Source organism: Gracilinanus agilis, chromosome 6, assembly GCF_016433145.1.
Source record: "Gracilinanus agilis isolate LMUSP501 chromosome 6, AgileGrace, whole genome shotgun sequence".
In the NCBI taxonomy this organism is placed as follows: Eukaryota; Metazoa; Chordata; class Mammalia; order Didelphimorphia; family Didelphidae; genus Gracilinanus; species Gracilinanus agilis.
Window position 1 is genome coordinate 33,346,889 of NC_058135.1, and position 18,516 is coordinate 33,365,404.

At 37.6% G+C, this 18,516-nt stretch overlaps 1 protein-coding gene across 2 annotated transcripts; it reads left to right on the forward strand.

Annotated features, from left to right (window-relative positions):
* Positions 1-517: 517 nt before the first annotated feature.
* Positions 518-17,241, forward strand: TMEM150C (transmembrane protein 150C). Of its 2 annotated transcripts, none has more exons than XM_044680866.1 (7): positions 518-607; positions 3,580-3,633; positions 3,755-3,787; positions 3,903-3,970; positions 9,036-9,163; positions 14,479-14,656; positions 16,927-17,241. In XM_044680866.1, the coding sequence occupies exons 1-7, from the start codon at positions 528-530 to the stop codon at positions 17,133-17,135; spliced, it is 750 nt and encodes a 249-aa protein (XP_044536801.1). In that variant the 5' UTR covers positions 518-527; the 3' UTR covers positions 17,136-17,241. The 2 variants fall into 2 exon arrangements, with proteins under 2 accessions (XP_044536801.1, XP_044536802.1); XM_044680867.1 differs by having other exon boundaries at positions 528-607; positions 14,479-14,533; positions 16,987-17,241.
* Positions 17,242-18,516: the final 1,275 nt, after the last annotated feature.

Sequence of the window (18,516 nt, forward strand, 5' to 3'; positions counted from 1 at the left end):
AAATGAAGCTGACTCAAAGGGTATAATTCTAGGAATACTATTGTTATTTCGACAAATCATAATAACAAATCACAATATTGTTAATCAATGGAATCATTTATAAAGAACTTTGAAGTTTGCAGAGCGCTTTTATAAATGAGTTCATTTTATCCTCAGAGCAACCTCGAGAGGTAGATACTATTGGTCTATTAGTTATATCTGACTCTTTATGACTCCAATTTGGCATTTTCTTGGCAAAGATACTAGAGTAGTTTGCCATTTCATTTTCCAACTCATTTTGTAGATGAGGAAACTGAGGCAAAAAGCGTTAAGTGACTTGTCCAGAGTCACTAGCTAGTAAATGTCTGAGATTGGATTTGAATGTAAGTCTTCCTGATTTCTTCTGGGCCCAGAACTCTATTAACTGTACCACAAGGAGAGTAAATATGGTGGAACACCACCAAACCTAAAAAAAGTGAATTTTATTTGTCAGGAGGGGGATTATTAGTAATCTCTCTCTCTTTTCCCTTTGTGTCAGTGGAGCAGGCATGGATGGGAAGAAATGCAGCGTGTGGATGTTTTTGCCCCTTGTATTTACCCTATTTACTTCAGCGGGACTATGGATAGTGTAAGTAGTTTGCCATTCACTCAAGTATCTGGGGATACAGATGCGATGGTAAACATGGGAGAATGAGCATGTAAGCATTCTGAATTCCACCATTACCACTCTCTGTCTTTCTTTTTTAAAAAACCCTTTTTTTATTTTATAAGATTATTCACTTACAAAAATAAACAATATGGAAATATGTTTTGCATAATTATATATACATATATATATGTCCCAGATTGAATTGCTTACTATCTTTGGGAGAGGGGAGGGAAGGGAAGGAGGGAGACAATTTGGATCATATAAATTAAGAAAAATTTATGTGGAAACTGGTTATTACATGTAATTGGTAAAAAAATAAAAATAAATAAATAAAACCCCTTAACTTCTGTCTTAGAGTTGATACAAGTATTGGCTCCAAGGCAAAAGAACAGTAAAAGCCAGGCGACTGGGGTTAAGTGACTTGCCCAGGGTCACACAGCTAGGAAGAATGTGAGTTCAGATTTGAACCTAGGACCTCCCAACTCCAGGCCTGGCTCTCTATGCACTGACCCACCTGCCTCCAACCCCTACCACTATATTTCATAGCCTCAGTCAGATTGAAAGGAAACTCAATGATCCCTTCACTAGAAAAAGCCCAGAGAATTATGAATAGCTTTGCTACAGTCCCTTATTAGGGGAGGGACAGGGGAAGAGGAAAAGTTACACAAGACATCTAGTCATAAAAACTGATTATTTCTTTAACTTTATGAGTAAAAGCATTTTATGACCTGATTACATTCTTTAAATTTACTTGCAGTTGTTACTCCTCTGACATGGGAAGAACACAGACTTGTTCCATAGTCACATTCTTAGCAAACTAGGACCCTCTACTAGTCGCCCATGCAGAGGGTAAATCTAGGGCATCGTGGGTTGTCACCAGAGCTTGTGGGGATCTCAGAGGCAAGACAAGGAAACCGAGGCCCAGAGAAAGGAACATACTCGCCCAAGATCATACATACATATAGTAAGTGACAGAGGCAAGATTTAAACCCAAGGCTTCTGACTCCAAAGTCAGTGAGTGCTCTTTCCTTACACTATTACATACACATGCCTATGTATATGTGTGGATATGCATACATATAATATTTCCATACATAATATTATAATAAAAACATGCTTACAGAAATATAATATATGTTAAATACATTCGCACAAACACATCATCCAATAAACCAATGTCTTAAGAATTTCTGGCTTAACTTTTATTGAAAGGGAATTTTAAGGGGGCAGCTGGGTGACTCAGTGGATCAACAACCAGGCCCAGAGAAGGGAGGTCCTGGGTTCAAATCTGGCCTCAGATATTTCCTAGCTGTGTGACCCTGGACAAGTCACTTAATCCCAACTGCCCGGCAATTACCACTTTTATGTGGTATTGATTCTAAGGTGGAAGGTAAAGGTTAAAAAAAAAAAAAGGAAGGATCATTCTATAATCACCATTTTGACTTATATGATCCCTGCATGAACTATAGGACCAATGATAACAGCTTCTTTGTTCTATTAATTTTGATACAAAGAGACTTAATTGGTTTTTGAAAAGGGTGGATTTCAGTCTCTGGAAGGTCCCCTTCCCTTTTCTAGTCTGTGGTGAAAGTGGCCATCTCAACAAGAATATATCCTTTCTCTAATGATATGCATTCTCCTTAGTAAACAAACTTGCTTTTTATTACTACCTATATGAGCAGCTATTTTTTTCTTTGTTTCATGTGTATATGTGTACATACATACGGATATAATAGTATAAATATATAGTAAGTAGTATCTATCTATGTATGCTATATAGTATAGTTTATACTAGCTGAATGTGAAGATTATGCCTTCCCATCACCTGCTGGAGGGATGGTCCTCTGCATTCTGGTGTAATAAAACCTCTATCTCTGATTCATTAGCTAACCAAATAATGTCTAAATTCACGCAACGTTCAAGATCATAAATGACCTGAGGAAGAACTCCCTACTTGACATGAATTAATAAACACTGCTCCAAGTCACTAAGGAAAGAAATGCAAATTGAAACAGGTCTGAGGTTTCAATTCTCATCCATCAGTTAGCAAAGATGACAAAAATGTTGGATGGGTTATGGAAAGACGGGTGCACTAATTCATTGATGGTGGAGTTGTAAATTGGCAGAATTGTTCCAAAAAGCTATTTGGAGCCAAGAAAGTGGCCCAGAGGTCCATACCCTCTGACCCCAAAATCTCCCTGTCAGGCATATAACCCAAAGAGGTTATCAAGAGAAAATCACCATTTACACCAAATATTTAGAGCACTGTTTTTCTATAGTAGCAAAGAACTTGAAACAAGTAGATGCCCCCCTTAATTGAAGAATGGTCAAAGAAGTTGTGATAAATATATATATAATAGAAATATGTAACAAAATAATCAAAACTGAATACAAAATTATAATGACCAAGCTTGACCCTAAAGAAGAGATGGGAGAATGCACAGCTGACCTCCCTTCTTGCAGAGGTGGGAAGCTACAGCACTATGAGTGTGTTGATTTGTATTTGCTGTATTCTCCCACTCTTTTATATGCCTCATCATAAAAAATGGCTCTCCAGAAATCAGGGAAAGGGAATGGGAAATGTAGATAAGGTAAAAAAGATCAGTAAAAAATGTTAGGTATGCTCCTAGTTCCTAGGGAATGGCCACTAAATTTCAAGTAACATTAAAGACAAGAAAAGTTCAGTTTAACCAAAGAATGTATGGCAGTTAACCCAATTTCTAATCCTGGCTTTGCCACTTGCTATCATGTGGTCTATTCTCTTCATATCTTTTCAATAAGATAGGAGTGTGTGGTCAGGACTAAGATATTAGTATTAGCTTTTGAGCTTCCACTGACTACATGAAATCAAGTGATAGCAGTTGAGAGATCAGTTGATTGGATAAAGATTTTCAGTCATTTTTCTAATAAAACCATTCTTCTCTCTCTCTTTTTTTTAAATTCTCTTCTAGATATTTTATAGCTGTGGAAGATAACAAAATTTTCTCTTTAAATGCTCCCGAAAGGTAAAGTTTATCTCTATTGTTTCACTTTTGTTCAGTAAGCTTAGCAAAAAATTCATCAATTTCCACTGTGAACAAAAAAGTCCAACATTTAATCTGGGTTTCTATGTTTTATGTTCTCTAGGAAACCTGGTCAGAAACATGCACCCTATATAAGGTAATTTGCTATTTCAAGTTGTGGGCTTTGGGGAAAGGGATAGGGAATCTGCCTGCTTATTTTAATTTTAATTTTAATTTTAATCCAAGTCTAAGGAAACTTTTTTTTTTTTAAGTATTGCAGGTGATGAACCTCCTGCAAGTTGTGTGTTTAGTCAAGTCATGAACATGGCAGCATTTCTTGGTAAGAACAACATGGAAGAATGGTTTCTTTATTTATGGGAATATTTATTCTTTTTGAAAATTCTTCTAAGCCCAAATTAAGAACATTTCATGCTGCTGCTCTTTCAATAAGCTGAAATAGCCTTTTGGTCTAGTTTTGTTCTGCATGAAAATTTAATTTAATGTGAATGCAATTGCATTACAAAGAATGTACTTTTTATTCTTTTCTCCTCCTGTTCCCTGTCATAAAGATGAAAACTGTTCCAGGTTTCTTCTGAATGTAGCAAATGAATTCAAGGGGAAAAAGTGATTTCTACAGATGTTATTAGTTCTTTGTTATTAACATTGGAGTGGCATCCCCTAAAATGGTCCAAGGTAAAGCTGGGATGTAGTAAAAAAATTTTTTTTGTTCATTACTTTCCCTCTAATACCATTTTGGGAGACCTATGCCCTTCCAGTATCCCCACAGCCTTTAATCTCCTTTATGACTAACACATAATAAATGGAACCAGCAGATGTCTCTATGGTGGGCAAAATTGGCAAACCAATATTCACCTTTTATGGGAAGGGGCAGAGGGAAAACCCGCCCTGCCAGGCTAGTCATTGGCCATGGGCCAGCCCAGAGGGAGGACTTTCCCTTGATTTTCTCCTCCTTTTCTTTCCTTCCATCCCTTCCTAAAAGAGTAGAGAAAATGTCTCCTGATGTCTGCCTTCCTGCACCCCTCAGCTTTCTCTCCTGTCCCCTCCCTCTCTTTCACAGGAGTCTGGGCTGAGGAAGATTGAGATAGCCACACCTTGTAACAACACCAGGCACCTTTAGTTTAGTGTAGAGGCAAACCAAAATCTCAAATTCCTTTTAAACTTTGCTTATTGGGAAATTAAGAGTGATTAGTAAAATCACAACCACTCTTTAAGCCCCCAGGAAGCCTCTGACTGCCAGGCTGAAAAGATTTTCCTGGCCAGTGAAATTCTGCAGTCAAGTAGTCAGCGATTTTCCAGGGAGGTTCGAACCTTCAAGACACAACTTTTCATGGCTAGCCCTATGTTTTACATGAGAAAAAAGTAAAGTCACTCTAAAGGCAAAGATAGAAATCATGAACTGGAGTCAGAGAGCAAACAAACATAGGAAAGGAGGACACAACAGGGAGAAACATTTCTGAAGCTCATGAGATCTCAAAATGGTATCTTCCCCCGGTGGAATATAATCAGAGTCCCTTGTTCAAAGACGGAAACTTTTGCAGCCAGAAGCATCCAAGCTTAGTCCATGGCTATGACGATCATGCCAGATCTGCTCACAGGCCAACCCAGGGAGATCTTTTTAAATCTGCTATTGCCCAACCATATCCCTACCGTAGCGAATAGCAACTCCCAAAATGCTTAGCTAGAATCATACGCTGAACCTGCAGGACAGTCAGCCCAAGGTCTGTTTACAAAAGCCTCTTACACTCCCCACCTAATCTTAAACTCATTCCTTTGACCCAGAATTTCATTATGCCTTCCACAGTCTTATGATAATAATCTATTTTAATAAATATCTATTATGATAATAATAGCACCTACCTCCCTGGTTGCTGTGAGGATCACATACTTGTAAAACACTTAGCACTGTGCTTTGCACATAGTAGGTGTTAAAAATTCTTGTTTCCTCATGGCCTTCCTCCTTATTTCCTTCTTCTTTCCTTCCTTCTTTCCTCCCTTCCTTCCTTCCTTTCCTTCTTCCCTCCTTCCAACCATCATTTCTTTCTTCCTTCATTTCTTCTTTCCTTCCTCCCTTCCACCCTGTCTTCCTTCTTTCCTTCCTTCTTTTAGGACAATGCTCTTTCCTTGACAACATAAATTAATTTCCCCCACTTTATAAAGTGGTCCAACTAGATACAAATCCAAATGTTGGACATTTGTAAAAGCTGCCTTATCCTTACTCAGGTATACAAGGATAATAATGAATATGTTGAAACCACAAACTGTTCCCTCTATAGTCTTTAAAAATAGCTCCCATGTTCACTGTTTTCCATTTTTTCTTTAGTGTATTATTTAAAAATCATAGTTTATAAACAGTTCAGCCAATTGTTCCATATACAAAGCCTCCAGAAAACTTCTTAAAAGTATTGCCAATTTTCCAATGCCAAAGATATCCTTCACTTTCTTGGATTTTAATCACTCTCTGCTTCCTTAGGAAGCAAATAATAGAGATTGACTTTTCCTAACTTTAACACTAAGGTGGCATTTGGTGTTTGTTTGTTTTTTTCCCCTTATATCTTTCATTATGCTGAGTGCCATAGAGTTAGTGCAGAACTCATCACAATGAGTGGTGAGAATGGGGCTCAAGGGAGATGCATCTCTATTCATGTGGAATATAGCTTTTCTCTAAGTGATTTTCTTGCTCTAATTACCAATAGTCTCCTGTCTCTGGTCAGATCTCTTACTTGGGATTATATCATGGATCCAGAGCAGAAAGTACCTCTGAGATCACCTAATCCAATAGAGTTGTGTGTTATTTGGAATTTGGGGGGTTCTTTTGAGGGTTATTTGGGGTTTGTTTGAGTTTTAAATATTTAGATATATGACAAACTTCCTGTGGACGTTTAGGGGACTTGGAAACTACATTTCCCATGATTCCTCTTGTAATACAGGTAGACAGGAAGTGTGATTATGTAAAAGAACAGTATAAGACTCCCGAGGTCATTGGAGGTGCTCTCTTTGGTAGGAGGCAGCCAGGAGGGAGAAGGTAATGGCGGGTGATTTGAATTAAATAATAGCAGGCGTGTGGCCTTCTTATATTTTACCAACATGGCTTTAATTAAAATATTAATACTTCTATTTACACCCGTCTATATCCATTTTAATCATAACAGTTGATAATTGAATCCATAGTTGCTGATGAGATCAAGTGAAATAGTGCAGGTGGAGGAGAGAAAAGGACTTATGACAGAGCTTGAGGTGGTGGTGGTGGTGGTGGTGCTCATAATTAGCAAGCATGACCTCAATCTAATTATTAATATGTGAATGCTTTTAAAAAAGGGAAAGACGGTCACTCCTCCCCTTTCCGTTCTCCTCCCTGACAGGAAGTAAGGGAAATGGCTTCTGAGAGCTAGGGCTTCCTAGCGGCTCCTCCTCCGAGGAACTTCAGAGCATCAATGGTTCAGGCCATTCCTGAACAAGAAAACACTTTCAAAAACATCCCAGGGAAGTGCTCATCCAACTTTTGCTTGAAGTCCCTGAGTGAGGAGGAACCAATAGCTAGGTGACAATGAATTGCGAAGTCTGAGTAATGCAGAATTCCTTTAGTGTGAATTTTAAAATGATTAACAGGTTGCATTTAATGCAAGCAAAAATTCAATTAATGTGATGCGTGGGAGCTACCCAAGATTATTAAAATCTACTAAATCATCAGTCTGTACTTGCCTATCATTGAGTGTGGATGTGATGTGCAGTTGTAGACCACATTATTAACAGCTGTGTTAATTTTTTTAAAAAACTCTTAACAAAATGGACAAAAGGAAGAACACTTCAGATGGCAACACTGCCAACACACAAAAAAAGAGACTTGTTATTACATTAGAACAAAAATTTGATGTAATCGAACGGCATGAACGTGGTCATAGTAACTCTAAAATAGGACGAGATATAGGAATGCCTGAATCTACAGTACGCAATATTATTAAACATGCAGGTGAAATTAAAAAAAAAGGTAAAGTTGCATCAACTTTTTGTGGTTTGCAAACAACTACAAGAAATAGAAGTATTACAATGATAGAAATGGAGCGTCTATTAGCTGTATGGATTGAAGATTGCAATCAAAAATGCATTCCTCTTACCAGAGCAGCCATTCAGACAAAAGCTTCAAGTTTATTTAAGGCAGTAAAAGAAAATGGAAATGAAATGGATAGTGAAGAAACTTTTGCTGCGAGCGTTGGTTGGTTCAATCGCTTTAAAAATAGACTTCAATTTCATAATGCTAAAATTACCAGAGAGGCAGCCAGTGCAGATAAGAACATCCCAGTGTGGAAGCACATTTTGCCACACTCTGAAAATAATAATTTTGAGGGTTTTCCTCCTCAAAAGCAGACTGTTATAGAAGAAATAACAAACTTTGAAAGAAAGCTTGGTTTTGATGAACTAGAAAATGGCGATGTCCAGGAATTGCTCATTTCACACTCAGAAGAATTGGCTGATGATGATCTTCATTTAGAACAACAACAAGTGTTTGAAGAAGCCAACAGTGATACCATAGTAGCAGATAATGTGCAAATGAAGGAATTCACTCTCAAAGAGTTTGAAGATATCTTTCAAGCTGTAGAAGTCATGAAGCAAAAAATTATGAATGCTGATCCTAATGTCAGTCGAAGCATACAAATTCGCCAAGATGTGGATAAGGCTCTCTGTACCTACCAGCATATGTATGAGAATTTAAAGAAAAACACAGTTCAGTCTACTCTGCTAAAATATATTAAACAAGAATAAAGACATTTTTGTCATATAATCATAAAAAAAAAAAAAGGGAAAGACAAGTGGAGAAAAAAGACTTCATGACTCTACAATCTCAATCAAATCACCATTCCCTTAAAGTACATTAAATTTAATATAGTAAAAATACCCAAGGTCATGCAAATAGGAAGTGGTAGAGCTAAAATATGAACTTACCTCCATTTCAGTTGGTCAGTTGTTTTTCATGACCTCATTTGGAATCTTCTTAGCAAAGATACTGTAGTGGTTCGCCATTTCCTTGTCCATATCATTTTACAGATGAGGAACTGAGGCAAATAGGGTTAAACTGCAATACGTGAATGAAGTGAATGTCAGTATCAGGGGACAAACATCTCCTAATCCTATCTGTTCTGCACTGACCTTTTTTTTTTTTAGAACTCTGCGAATGCTATTCTTTCTTCCCTGCAATGCACAAACCACATATATCACTGCCTGCTCAAGATACAATCAGATTTCCCAAAGGTGGATGAATGACTATTTGGTCCTTCACCTCAAGCATCAAATGGAAATTTTCTCAATAATTATCAACTTCATTAGTGTAATGAAAAGTATGCTATTATAACTTTTTCTGGTTTATTTTCTGTGTTTGTTTTTATTTTTAGCCCTTGTGGTAGCAGTTCTACGCTTCATACAGCTGAAACCCAAAGTTTTAAACCCTTGGCTAAATGTGAGTGGATTGGTGGCACTATGCCTGGCTTCCTTTGGGATGACATTACTTGGTAATTTTCAGGTACTTCCCTTTCTGCCTTTTCTCCTGCTCCATACTAGTTGTGCTTCTTTCTCGCCTTTCCTTCCAGTATAACCAATAGATTGCTGCTTACTTAAATGACAGCCAAACATTTCCTTTTCCAGTCTTTCTGTGAGTCTCTAGGATGAAGCTAAAGGATGCTAATGGAATCTCCCTTCCCCCCTCCAGTGGACTGAGAGGTCTGGAAGGCATTTTTGGTAGGGTGGAGGTACTCTTTCATTCTGTTCTGTCTTTGTTATTTCTGTGCAGTTCAGAACTAGGCACTGGGAATAGGACCCCTCAGGGTCATCCAGTCCAACCCCTTCATTCGACAGATAGGAAAACTATCAAATGGATTATATGGAATCATAGAGGTAAAGTCAGTTTCTAAGCAACTTGCTACCAATAAGTTTCAAAGCTAGAATTTGAACTCAGGTCCTGTAATTCCAAATTCAGTGTTATACTAGTACTGTGCTATACTATAGTACTAAACTAGTGGTGTCAAACTCAAATAGAAATGGGTCCCTGGTAACTGTATAATAACTTAGAAAACTAGAAATTAGCACTATCTACATTATATTGTATTTTTATTTATTCTGTTAATGTTTCCCAATTACATTTCAACCTAGTTCAGGCTGCACCCTGGAATTTGCGGTCATGCAAATCTGACACCTCTGCCCTACACAACGCTGTTCATAATACATTGCACTTCCTGGAAGGCAGCTAAAAAACACCCATTGTCAGAGGCAGTAGCTAACTCAGTGGATAGAGAACTAGATATGGATATGGGAAGTCTTGAATTCAAATCTAACCTCAGATACTTCCTGAATATATGACCCTGGGCAAGCCACTTTAACCCCAATTGCCTAGCCCTTATTGCTCTGCTCTCTTAGAATTAATACCTAGTATTTATTCAAGGATTTATTTTTAAAAAAAGAATGGGTATCACCACCTTCCTTTCCTGTTACATGTTGATTTTTTAGAGTTACTTGCTTTTTAATTACAGCAGTTGGTAAAAAACCCAGTTTCTCAACAAAGAATTTCCCAGTTGGAAATAATAGTACTCAGCAATATTTATATTCATCTTCTATGTTTTCCTAGAAAATGTAAAATATTCTCCAGAAGCATAGCTTTTATAGGTGAAAAATAAAAGATCATGCAGCCTCGGCTATGGAATCAGCCTAGGCCTTCTATTTTCAGGATGGCCTTGGATTGGACTTCTGAGAAAGTTCTCTGGACAGGTTGCTTCTAGCCTGAATGTTTTAAAAAGGGATTTAACTGGGGCAGCTGGGTAGCTCAGTGGATTGAGAGCCTGGCCTAGAGATGGGAGGTCCTAGGTTCAAATCCGGCCTCAGACACTTCCCAGCTGTGTGACCCTGGGCAAGTCACTTGACCCCCATTGCCTACCCTTACCACTCTTCCACCTATAAGTCAATACACAGAAGTTAAGGGTTTAAAAAAAAAAAAGGGATTTAACTCTTTACTCTCCTGAACCAAGCTCCTAGCTATAAAGCTTGCTATTTTCAGTCTCAACAAGAAAGCCAGAGAAAACTGTCTGGGGCTAATGGAAGCCCTGTCAGAAACCTCTATTGTTACAAATGAACAATCTTTAAGTAGAATTTGAATAGAATACAGAAGTATAGTTCAGATTTTTAGGGAGAAATCACCAAGTTTTTCACTTATCTACCTCTGATAGTATTTCCAATATACTTATATCTGCTATATAATTTTTGAAAACTAAATTTTGACCTAGGATAGCTCTTAATTTATCACTCAGATCGCATTCAGAACAAAGGTTCCAACTTCCAAATATTAAATAATAACAATAATAATAATAGCTAGCATTTACATACACTTAGAGGTTTGCAAAGTGCTTTACATATCTCATTTTAGTCTCCCAGTCAATGTACTGTGCAGGACACTGCTCAAAGCACTCTAGATACAAAGCAAAGGAGAGTGGCACCTTGGGAGAAAGGTGCTATTATTATAGCTGCTTTATAGTTGATGGGGACCAAGAGAATGTTGTATATAGTAAAAGCAATGTTGTTCAATAAGTAACTGGAAATGACTAAGCTAGTCTGAGCTAAAATCAGCTACAAAGGACTTAGGAAGGAAAATGCTGTCCACCACCAAAGGAAGAACTGATATATGGAAGAATGTATTGTTTGGTTCCATTAATATATCTTTATCAAATGTTGGCCTTCTCTAATTTGGGATTGGGAAGGCAATGGGAAGATAATTCAGGACCCAAAATATAACAAATAAATAAACATAAGATTATTTTAAAAATGAACTATGTTTTCTATTCAAGGAAGGAATATTGTTTAGATTTTTGAGTCAAGTGGCACAAAGTGATGTCACACCTGGACACTGTGATAATTTTTTAAAATTTTACAATGCACTGTAGGCATTAATGCTACATGATTCCATAGACACCTCCAAGGTCTCCAAGTACATCTTCCTACCCAGTGCACAAGTTTAATGTTGGCTAACGTTCTCCCAAAGAAAACAGGAGAAAAGAGCCAGATTGAATCACTTGGCTATGGAGATCTTTCCTGAAAGTGATATATAGTTTGGAGGGCATAGTGAGTGATCAGTTCAAAGGAAAAAGAAGCACGGAAAAATCTGGCATCTTATTCATCCCTAAAAAATTTAACTGAGAAGACATACCTCTAGGGTTCGGAGTAAGCAGACCTTTGTAAGTGTTCTACAATGGACCATATATTTACCATTTCACAATTGACAGAAGAATGTAGAAAATATAAGATCCAGCTATGCTTATGAAAGCATATTGATTATGAAAAAAGTATTTGACTAGATTGAGAAAAATGCCATCTTATAGTCTTGTCGCCATCAAAATTAAGCTTCATCAAAATCATTTAAGAAAAATATGGTGCCAGAAATAATCCTGTTGGATGACTCTGTGACCATAAATATCAAGCTACAAGGCATAAGACATAGAACTTGCCACAGTTGTTCACTGTTGTGATGGAGGAGATCCAGTATAGTTTCCAAGCTGAAGAGAAGGATTCCTTGGGGATGTTGAAGCCCTCAAGAGACTCCTGTTAGCAGATGACCTTCTGTTAGAAAACTGTAATTTCCTAGAAAGAGAGATCCTAACCCCTCAGAAGAGTGTTTGACTCGACCATTCATAGAGGAAAGACCAAGGATATAAGGAATGTCAAATCCATGAAAATGGATGAACAACCTTATATGGCCTCTACTTTTTAGTATGTTATTTTTTACTTAGTATTTTTGTATTTTTATAACATATTTAGTATTATAGAGACAAAGCAAGATGGCATTTTTCTCAATCTAGTCAGCTGCTTTTTTCATAATCAACTCATAATTTTTCATAATCAATATGCTTTCATAAACACAGCTAGATCTTATATTTTCTACATTCTTCTGTCAGTTGTGAAATGGTAAATTGGTAAAATGGTAAAATGGACAAACAGGACAAATGGACAACATGGGCCCAAAACTCAACAGTAAGAAGAGAGCATACTTTCCTTGGGGAAATATCATGCTCTATGGGTTGTACTCTTCCTTCGGCTACCCAGCCCTCCACCATCGTTGAACTTTCTTTGACTTTAAATACTTGCTGACATCAGCAAGTCAACTGGGGTCTATCTGGTACATTTGCCCCAAGTCCCAATTCAGGAAAATTCTCTGAGAGACTTTTTTGTCTCTGAGAGACAATTCCTTTTGAGTCCTTCTTGGAGTGTCATACACTAAAGAGGCTCCACAAAGTCCACATGGCACAGTTCTTTCTTAATGGTTTCCTTAATGCCATGTCAAGCCCCAGTAAAAATCCATTCCATTCCATGCTTAAAATATATTCCCTCCTCACCTCCACCTCTTAGAATCTCTAGTTCCCTTCAAAGTTCATGTCAAGTGCTGCCTCGTTCAAGAAGTTCTTCCTGAACTCTCCCAAGTACTGACACCAAATTATTTCGTATAGAGTGCCTCAAAAGTCTTAGTGTGGTTTTAAGCTTTGATGATTAAAACTGCACTAAGATGTTTTGAATGCATTCATTTTTGTACTTATATATGCATATATTTCCCTAGATAGGATGTAAACTCTTTGAAGGTAAGGAGTATCTTGGTTTTTATAGCTGTAATACCTAGCACAGTTCACCCATCTCCTTTGATAGTTATGCTAAGAGGGACAACTAGGTGGCTCAGTGGATAGCAAGCCAAATCTGGAGACAGGAGATCCTGGATTCAAATGTGGCCTTAAACACTTCCTAGTTGTGTGACCCTGGGCAAGTCACTTACCTCCCATTGCCTAGGCCTTATTACTTGCCTGCCTTGGAACCAATAGACAGTATTAATTCTAAGACGGAAGATAAGGGTTATTAAAAAGATTCCTCTAAACATAGGTCCCTTTGGAGTAAATTAAGACCTTTCTCTAGTGGAACTAAAGGGAGCAACCTCATTGGATAAGAAAGGCTTTAGCTGCCTAAGCCCTTGGGGACAGTTTATTTCCAAAGGAGTTAGGCTCAGGATCACTTTTTGTATTTTGGTGGAAAATTAGAAGAGAAATAATTTCTTTCACTGCCTTTCATCTTATTGGTCATGATGCCTAGAAGTGATTTGCCCAGAGGCTGATAGCCTGTCTAGCAATTGGAGAGTAAGTCTAAAAGTGTTCTAAGCCCAGCTGAGGGAACAGAGACTCACACTCCAGACATGTATGGATACAGTACATCATTGGAGAAAAGAGCCAACTCTGGACTCAAAAGAGAGCTAGAACTAAAAGCTGGACAACAGAGAAGACTATCTGAGGAAAGAGAGGACACTTTCTGGCCATTCAGTTCTGGAGTGGTCTTGGCATGTGTTTCCCACCAAACCCCCTCAAGTTGTATTCACCTTTTCCATGGATGCTATGTGAAGAACCCATACCTGGTGTCTAGGAAATGTTTTTTAGTTAGTTTTCCTATAGGTCATCTTAGTAGATATGTCTGCTAACATCTAATTATATCCACCGGTTGTTCCTGGGAAGTCCATCAGCAGTATCTCATGAGCCATGGGAGCTTTAGAAATGAATAGCCATCTTTTGAGGACCCAACCCTCAGGTTTGAAAGCAAGTTGGAAGGTAGCACAAAGGAAGGTATTCTTAATCTTTAATATGTTTTCTCATTCCTGTTTCTTATTTCTCTTCTCTCATATTTTTCTTAATAATTTTCCCCCTCTCTAGGTGGGGATGGATTGGGTAACACAAGACGACTTTGTAATCATGAGAGATCTATGTTTCTTTTTTTTTCTTTCTTTTGCAAACGAGCCTCCACATGCTATATTGTTTATTCTTCTCCAAGCTCACCAATGATGAAGAAATCCATAATGTAGGCACCTCCCTAACTTTTGGATTTGGTACACTGGCCTGCTGGATCCAGGCTGCTCTGACACTGAAAGTCAACATCAAGAATGAGGGTCGGAAGATTGGGATTCCAAGAGTGATTCTAGCAGCATCTGTTACTCTTTGTGTGGTCCTCTGTATCCTTTCAATATAAAAAGCTTTTGTTTCCTTTGGGAGGTTAGAATACAAAGCAGACATAGTTTGACTCTAGATTTGGATTCTCCCTCCACAAAAGCCTTAGGGCTGCTATACAACCAAATTATTGGGGGTACAACAAAGAAGAGGTTTGCTTTGTTTCTATTTTTTATCAGTAACTTTATCAGGTCCAGAAGAATGATGAATTAGAATATTATCTGTGATATTCCAAAATTTCCCATTTTATGGGAATGGCTAATGCCTTTTTCTATAAACAAAAGATGGCAGTTTTTTCCCCTTTGGAAAGCAAACAAAAAAAGGAAAATATCCTTAACCACAAAAATATTATAATTATTTTTTTCCTAAAAAATACTTCCATTGATTTACTAGTGGATGATTCAATTGTTTCATTTAATGAATTATCCACTATGAGGTTCAAAAGCAATCAGATTTATTTCTTTCAGGAAAAAGTATGCTAATCTAGGAAGTGAACTCAAGAAGCATATGGTACATTTGGTCATCCCAGATAGAATGAACAATTAGTACTATACAGTATTTGTTATAGTAATTTGTTTAACAAAGACAACAAAGTCAACTCTTCATTATTCGGAGTCTGATTTTTCCAGTTTGTGAGTTCTCCAAGCCTTTTTGTTCTCTTTTCTCTGACCACCTGCCCTTTGGTTATCCCACTAATTAGTCATCAGCATCCTTTACTGGTCAAGTGGGACAAATGGGTTAAAGGAGCTGTAACTCAAATCAGCTATTATTTGCCCCTTGTCTGCTTGAATTGATTGATTGAAAATTTGATTGATTGAAAAAACAAGTTGAAGTTGAGAAGATAAAGGTCTTGGCTAGAGGTTTTGCTACTTCTCTTACAAGAGCTAAATAGGAGAGGAGGAAGGGACAAAGGAAAGGATATACTTGTTCAGGAGAACCAATTGTTAAATCTTTAGTGTAAACATTTCCACCTGGGAAATAAAAAAATTCTTTAAATGATTTTTTATTTTGATGACTGTCTAAACTGAAGAAAGTGATGGCAAAAACTTTAAGAATGAAAATTAGGCTTAAAAGTGTATCACATTTTTCCAAGGGCTAAGTTGTCAAACATATACCAGTAAGTATACCCTTGAAGAAAGGACCAATCCTAATTATTTTCAGATTTTTATGATCCTATCCTGTGCCAAATTAGCAAAACAGTCTTAGCTATATTTATAGCATCTGGACACTCCATCAGAAGAGTAATGGGCAGGCTCCAACTAGCACTGAAATCATCCTAAATTCCATCTGAGTCCTACGGAGCTATTTATTAAAAGTTCCTCAGAACAACAGGAATCACCTCATTATACCAAGGTAGAGCAACCCAGATATGCCCACTTTGGTTTGGCTCAAGTGATTCTATTTGACCTTTTTCTATTTAGGAATGACACTGGAAACCCTTTTGGTACCCAGAACAGAGGAAAGGAAGAAATACAGGGCCAGTGGCTTCCATCCCATTAAAATATTAATATTAAATATAATCCTGGAGAAAGAGCAAAGTTCCAAAGTTCCTTGATTAAAAAAATTTTTACCTTCCTTTGTTCTTTCATAGGAATCTGATGTGAACACACAAATGAATACCACTGACATTTGAGATATATTTTACATGATAATACATGTATAATGCAGATCAAATCACTTACCAGCCCCAGGAGGGGGAGGGAAGGGAATAAGTTCAATTATATAACTTGAGAAAACTTGTGTGGAAATTTATTACATGTAATTGGTTATATATATATATACATATATATATATATATGTGTGTGTGTGTGTGTATACATACATATATTTTTTTAAAGAAAACTCCAAATGGAGTCATACAAAGAATCTGAAACGACTGAAAATGAACTAAACAACAAAATACTATATAAATGCTAGCTATTATTATGAAGTGCTAGCTAAAATTATATTTTTAAAGGCAGAAGTTCTTAATCTGACTTTGTTGGATAGATTTCAAAGTTAAAAAGAAAGAGAGGGAAGGGAGGAAGGGAGGAAGGGAGAGAAGAAAGAAAGAAAGAAAGAAAGAAAGAAAGAAAGAAAGAAAGAAAGAAAGAAAGAAAGAAAGAAAGAAAGAAAGAAAGAAAGAAAGAAAGAAAGAAAGAAAGAAAGAGAAAGAGAGAAAGAGGAGGAGGAAGGAAGGAAAAAAAGAAAGAAAGAAGTCACAACATGGCCTGTCTTTTAAGATGTGTGCTGAAAATTTCAGGTGTGTTTTCCTTGACCTCCCCCTTCCCCCCAGATTTTATTCTCATGGCCCAAGAAATTCACATGCATGCGGCCCGGATTCAGTGGGGATTAGTGATGTGCTTCCTATGTTACTTTGGCACCTTTGCTGTGGAGTTCCGGCATTACCGTTATGAAATTGTTTGCTCTGAGTACCAGGAGAATTTCCTGAGTTTCTCTGAAAGTCTATCAGAAGCATCTGAGTATCAAACTGACCAAGTGTAACTTGCCTCTCTTTAAAAAGCTCATTGGTGACAGTGGGGGAGAAGGGTTAGAGACTGACACAGGCACAGGATGTCACATATGACTTCACAACACACATACACACAAACATGTCTGTTCACAGCCACAATCACTAAAGGGCCTCTTTACAGGGTGGATTGTTTCTTTAAAGGGGTGGGGGGGAGCACAATCTTACACAAGGACATTGAAACTCTTGCTCTCTAATACGCATGGCAGACCAAGAAGCTTTTGCGAGAACATGAGTGTTTCCTTGCCAATCTCCTTTTTCCAGTCCTCTCCCACTCTCCTGTCCTCCTCGCCTATTATGGTTGCATCATTCACACCCTGTACTATTAAACACAATCAGTCAGATGGGGAATGGAGGAGGCACCAAATCTCTAAGTCTTTCTTCAGGTCTAAGGAGGAGTTGGAACAAGTCAGTCAGAATCTTCAGAGTTCAGAGCCAGATGATTTTCGATCTTCGTAATAGATGACCAAGTAAAACTTGTCTGGATGGAAATTATGCAAAGACCGGTGTCCAAGCATTGGGGTGGGAGGTGGGGGAAGAGGAAGGAATTTCCCAGGCACTGAGCCTATCATCGCATAACACTTCATTGTGACTTAAAGGTGGGGCCACATGTGTTCTAATGAAAAATTATATTTACAAACTTTAGAGAGAAAATCTACAAGGATGGATTACAGAGCTACCATTAATGTAGAACAAGATGAAGACGTGGTTCCGTTTTTAAATGCGCTTCAATTGGTTTGTTTCTTGGCTTCTAAAAAATAGCCTCTTTGGATTCATCTTGGATCGCATGGACAAAAAAAAAGGCTCTTAATATACAGATATTTGACTTGTATTGGACTCAGCCATAATGAGGCCAGATTTTTTAATCCCTGAAGGCTCAATTTACTGGCTTTCTACCCACATTAGAGGAAGCTAAGATGATTTATAGGAAATTTATAGGATTTATAGGAAAGATTAAGTTAGATTAAGGAAAAGGACCAAAAAGAGCTAAAGGCTGTCTCAGATGAGCTATTTATGAAAAGGCAAGTTGTCTTAGCCAAGTTCGAAAGCAAGAGTTCCACTCTTTCAAAAAGGCCCCTATAATGAATACTCAGACTATTTATTATTCTTCTTGGTGCCCTCAAGAGATGAAGGCAGCCACAACTCAAACATACCATCCAGCCATGCCTGCACTTTGTCCCAAGAGAATCTCCTGGAGAGCTCGTGGGAGCTTTAGGATTTCACAGAATACAGTTGTAAAAAAACCCACTGCTTTGGATGCACTGAAAGGAAACATTAGCAAAAATAATTTTTAAAAAAAAACAATGAGAATTTTTATTTTAAGTATGGTACAACAGTCACTGTCACTGAGGTGCA

What these genes read in the sequence shown, in the direction of transcription:
- TMEM150C (XM_044680866.1), top strand. Translation starts at nt 528, where the DNA reads ATGGATGGGAAGAAATGCAGCGTGTGGATGTTTTTGCCCCTTGTATTT. An exon ending in TCTTTAAATGCTCCCGAAAG is followed by an intron (nt 3,634 to 3,754) that starts GTAAAGTTTATC and finishes TATGTTCTCTAG; the next exon opens with GAAACCTGGTCAGAAACATG. An exon ending in CATTACTTGGTAATTTTCAG is followed by an intron (nt 9,164 to 14,478) that starts GTACTTCCCTTT and finishes TTCTTCTCCAAG; the next exon opens with CTCACCAATGATGAAGAAAT.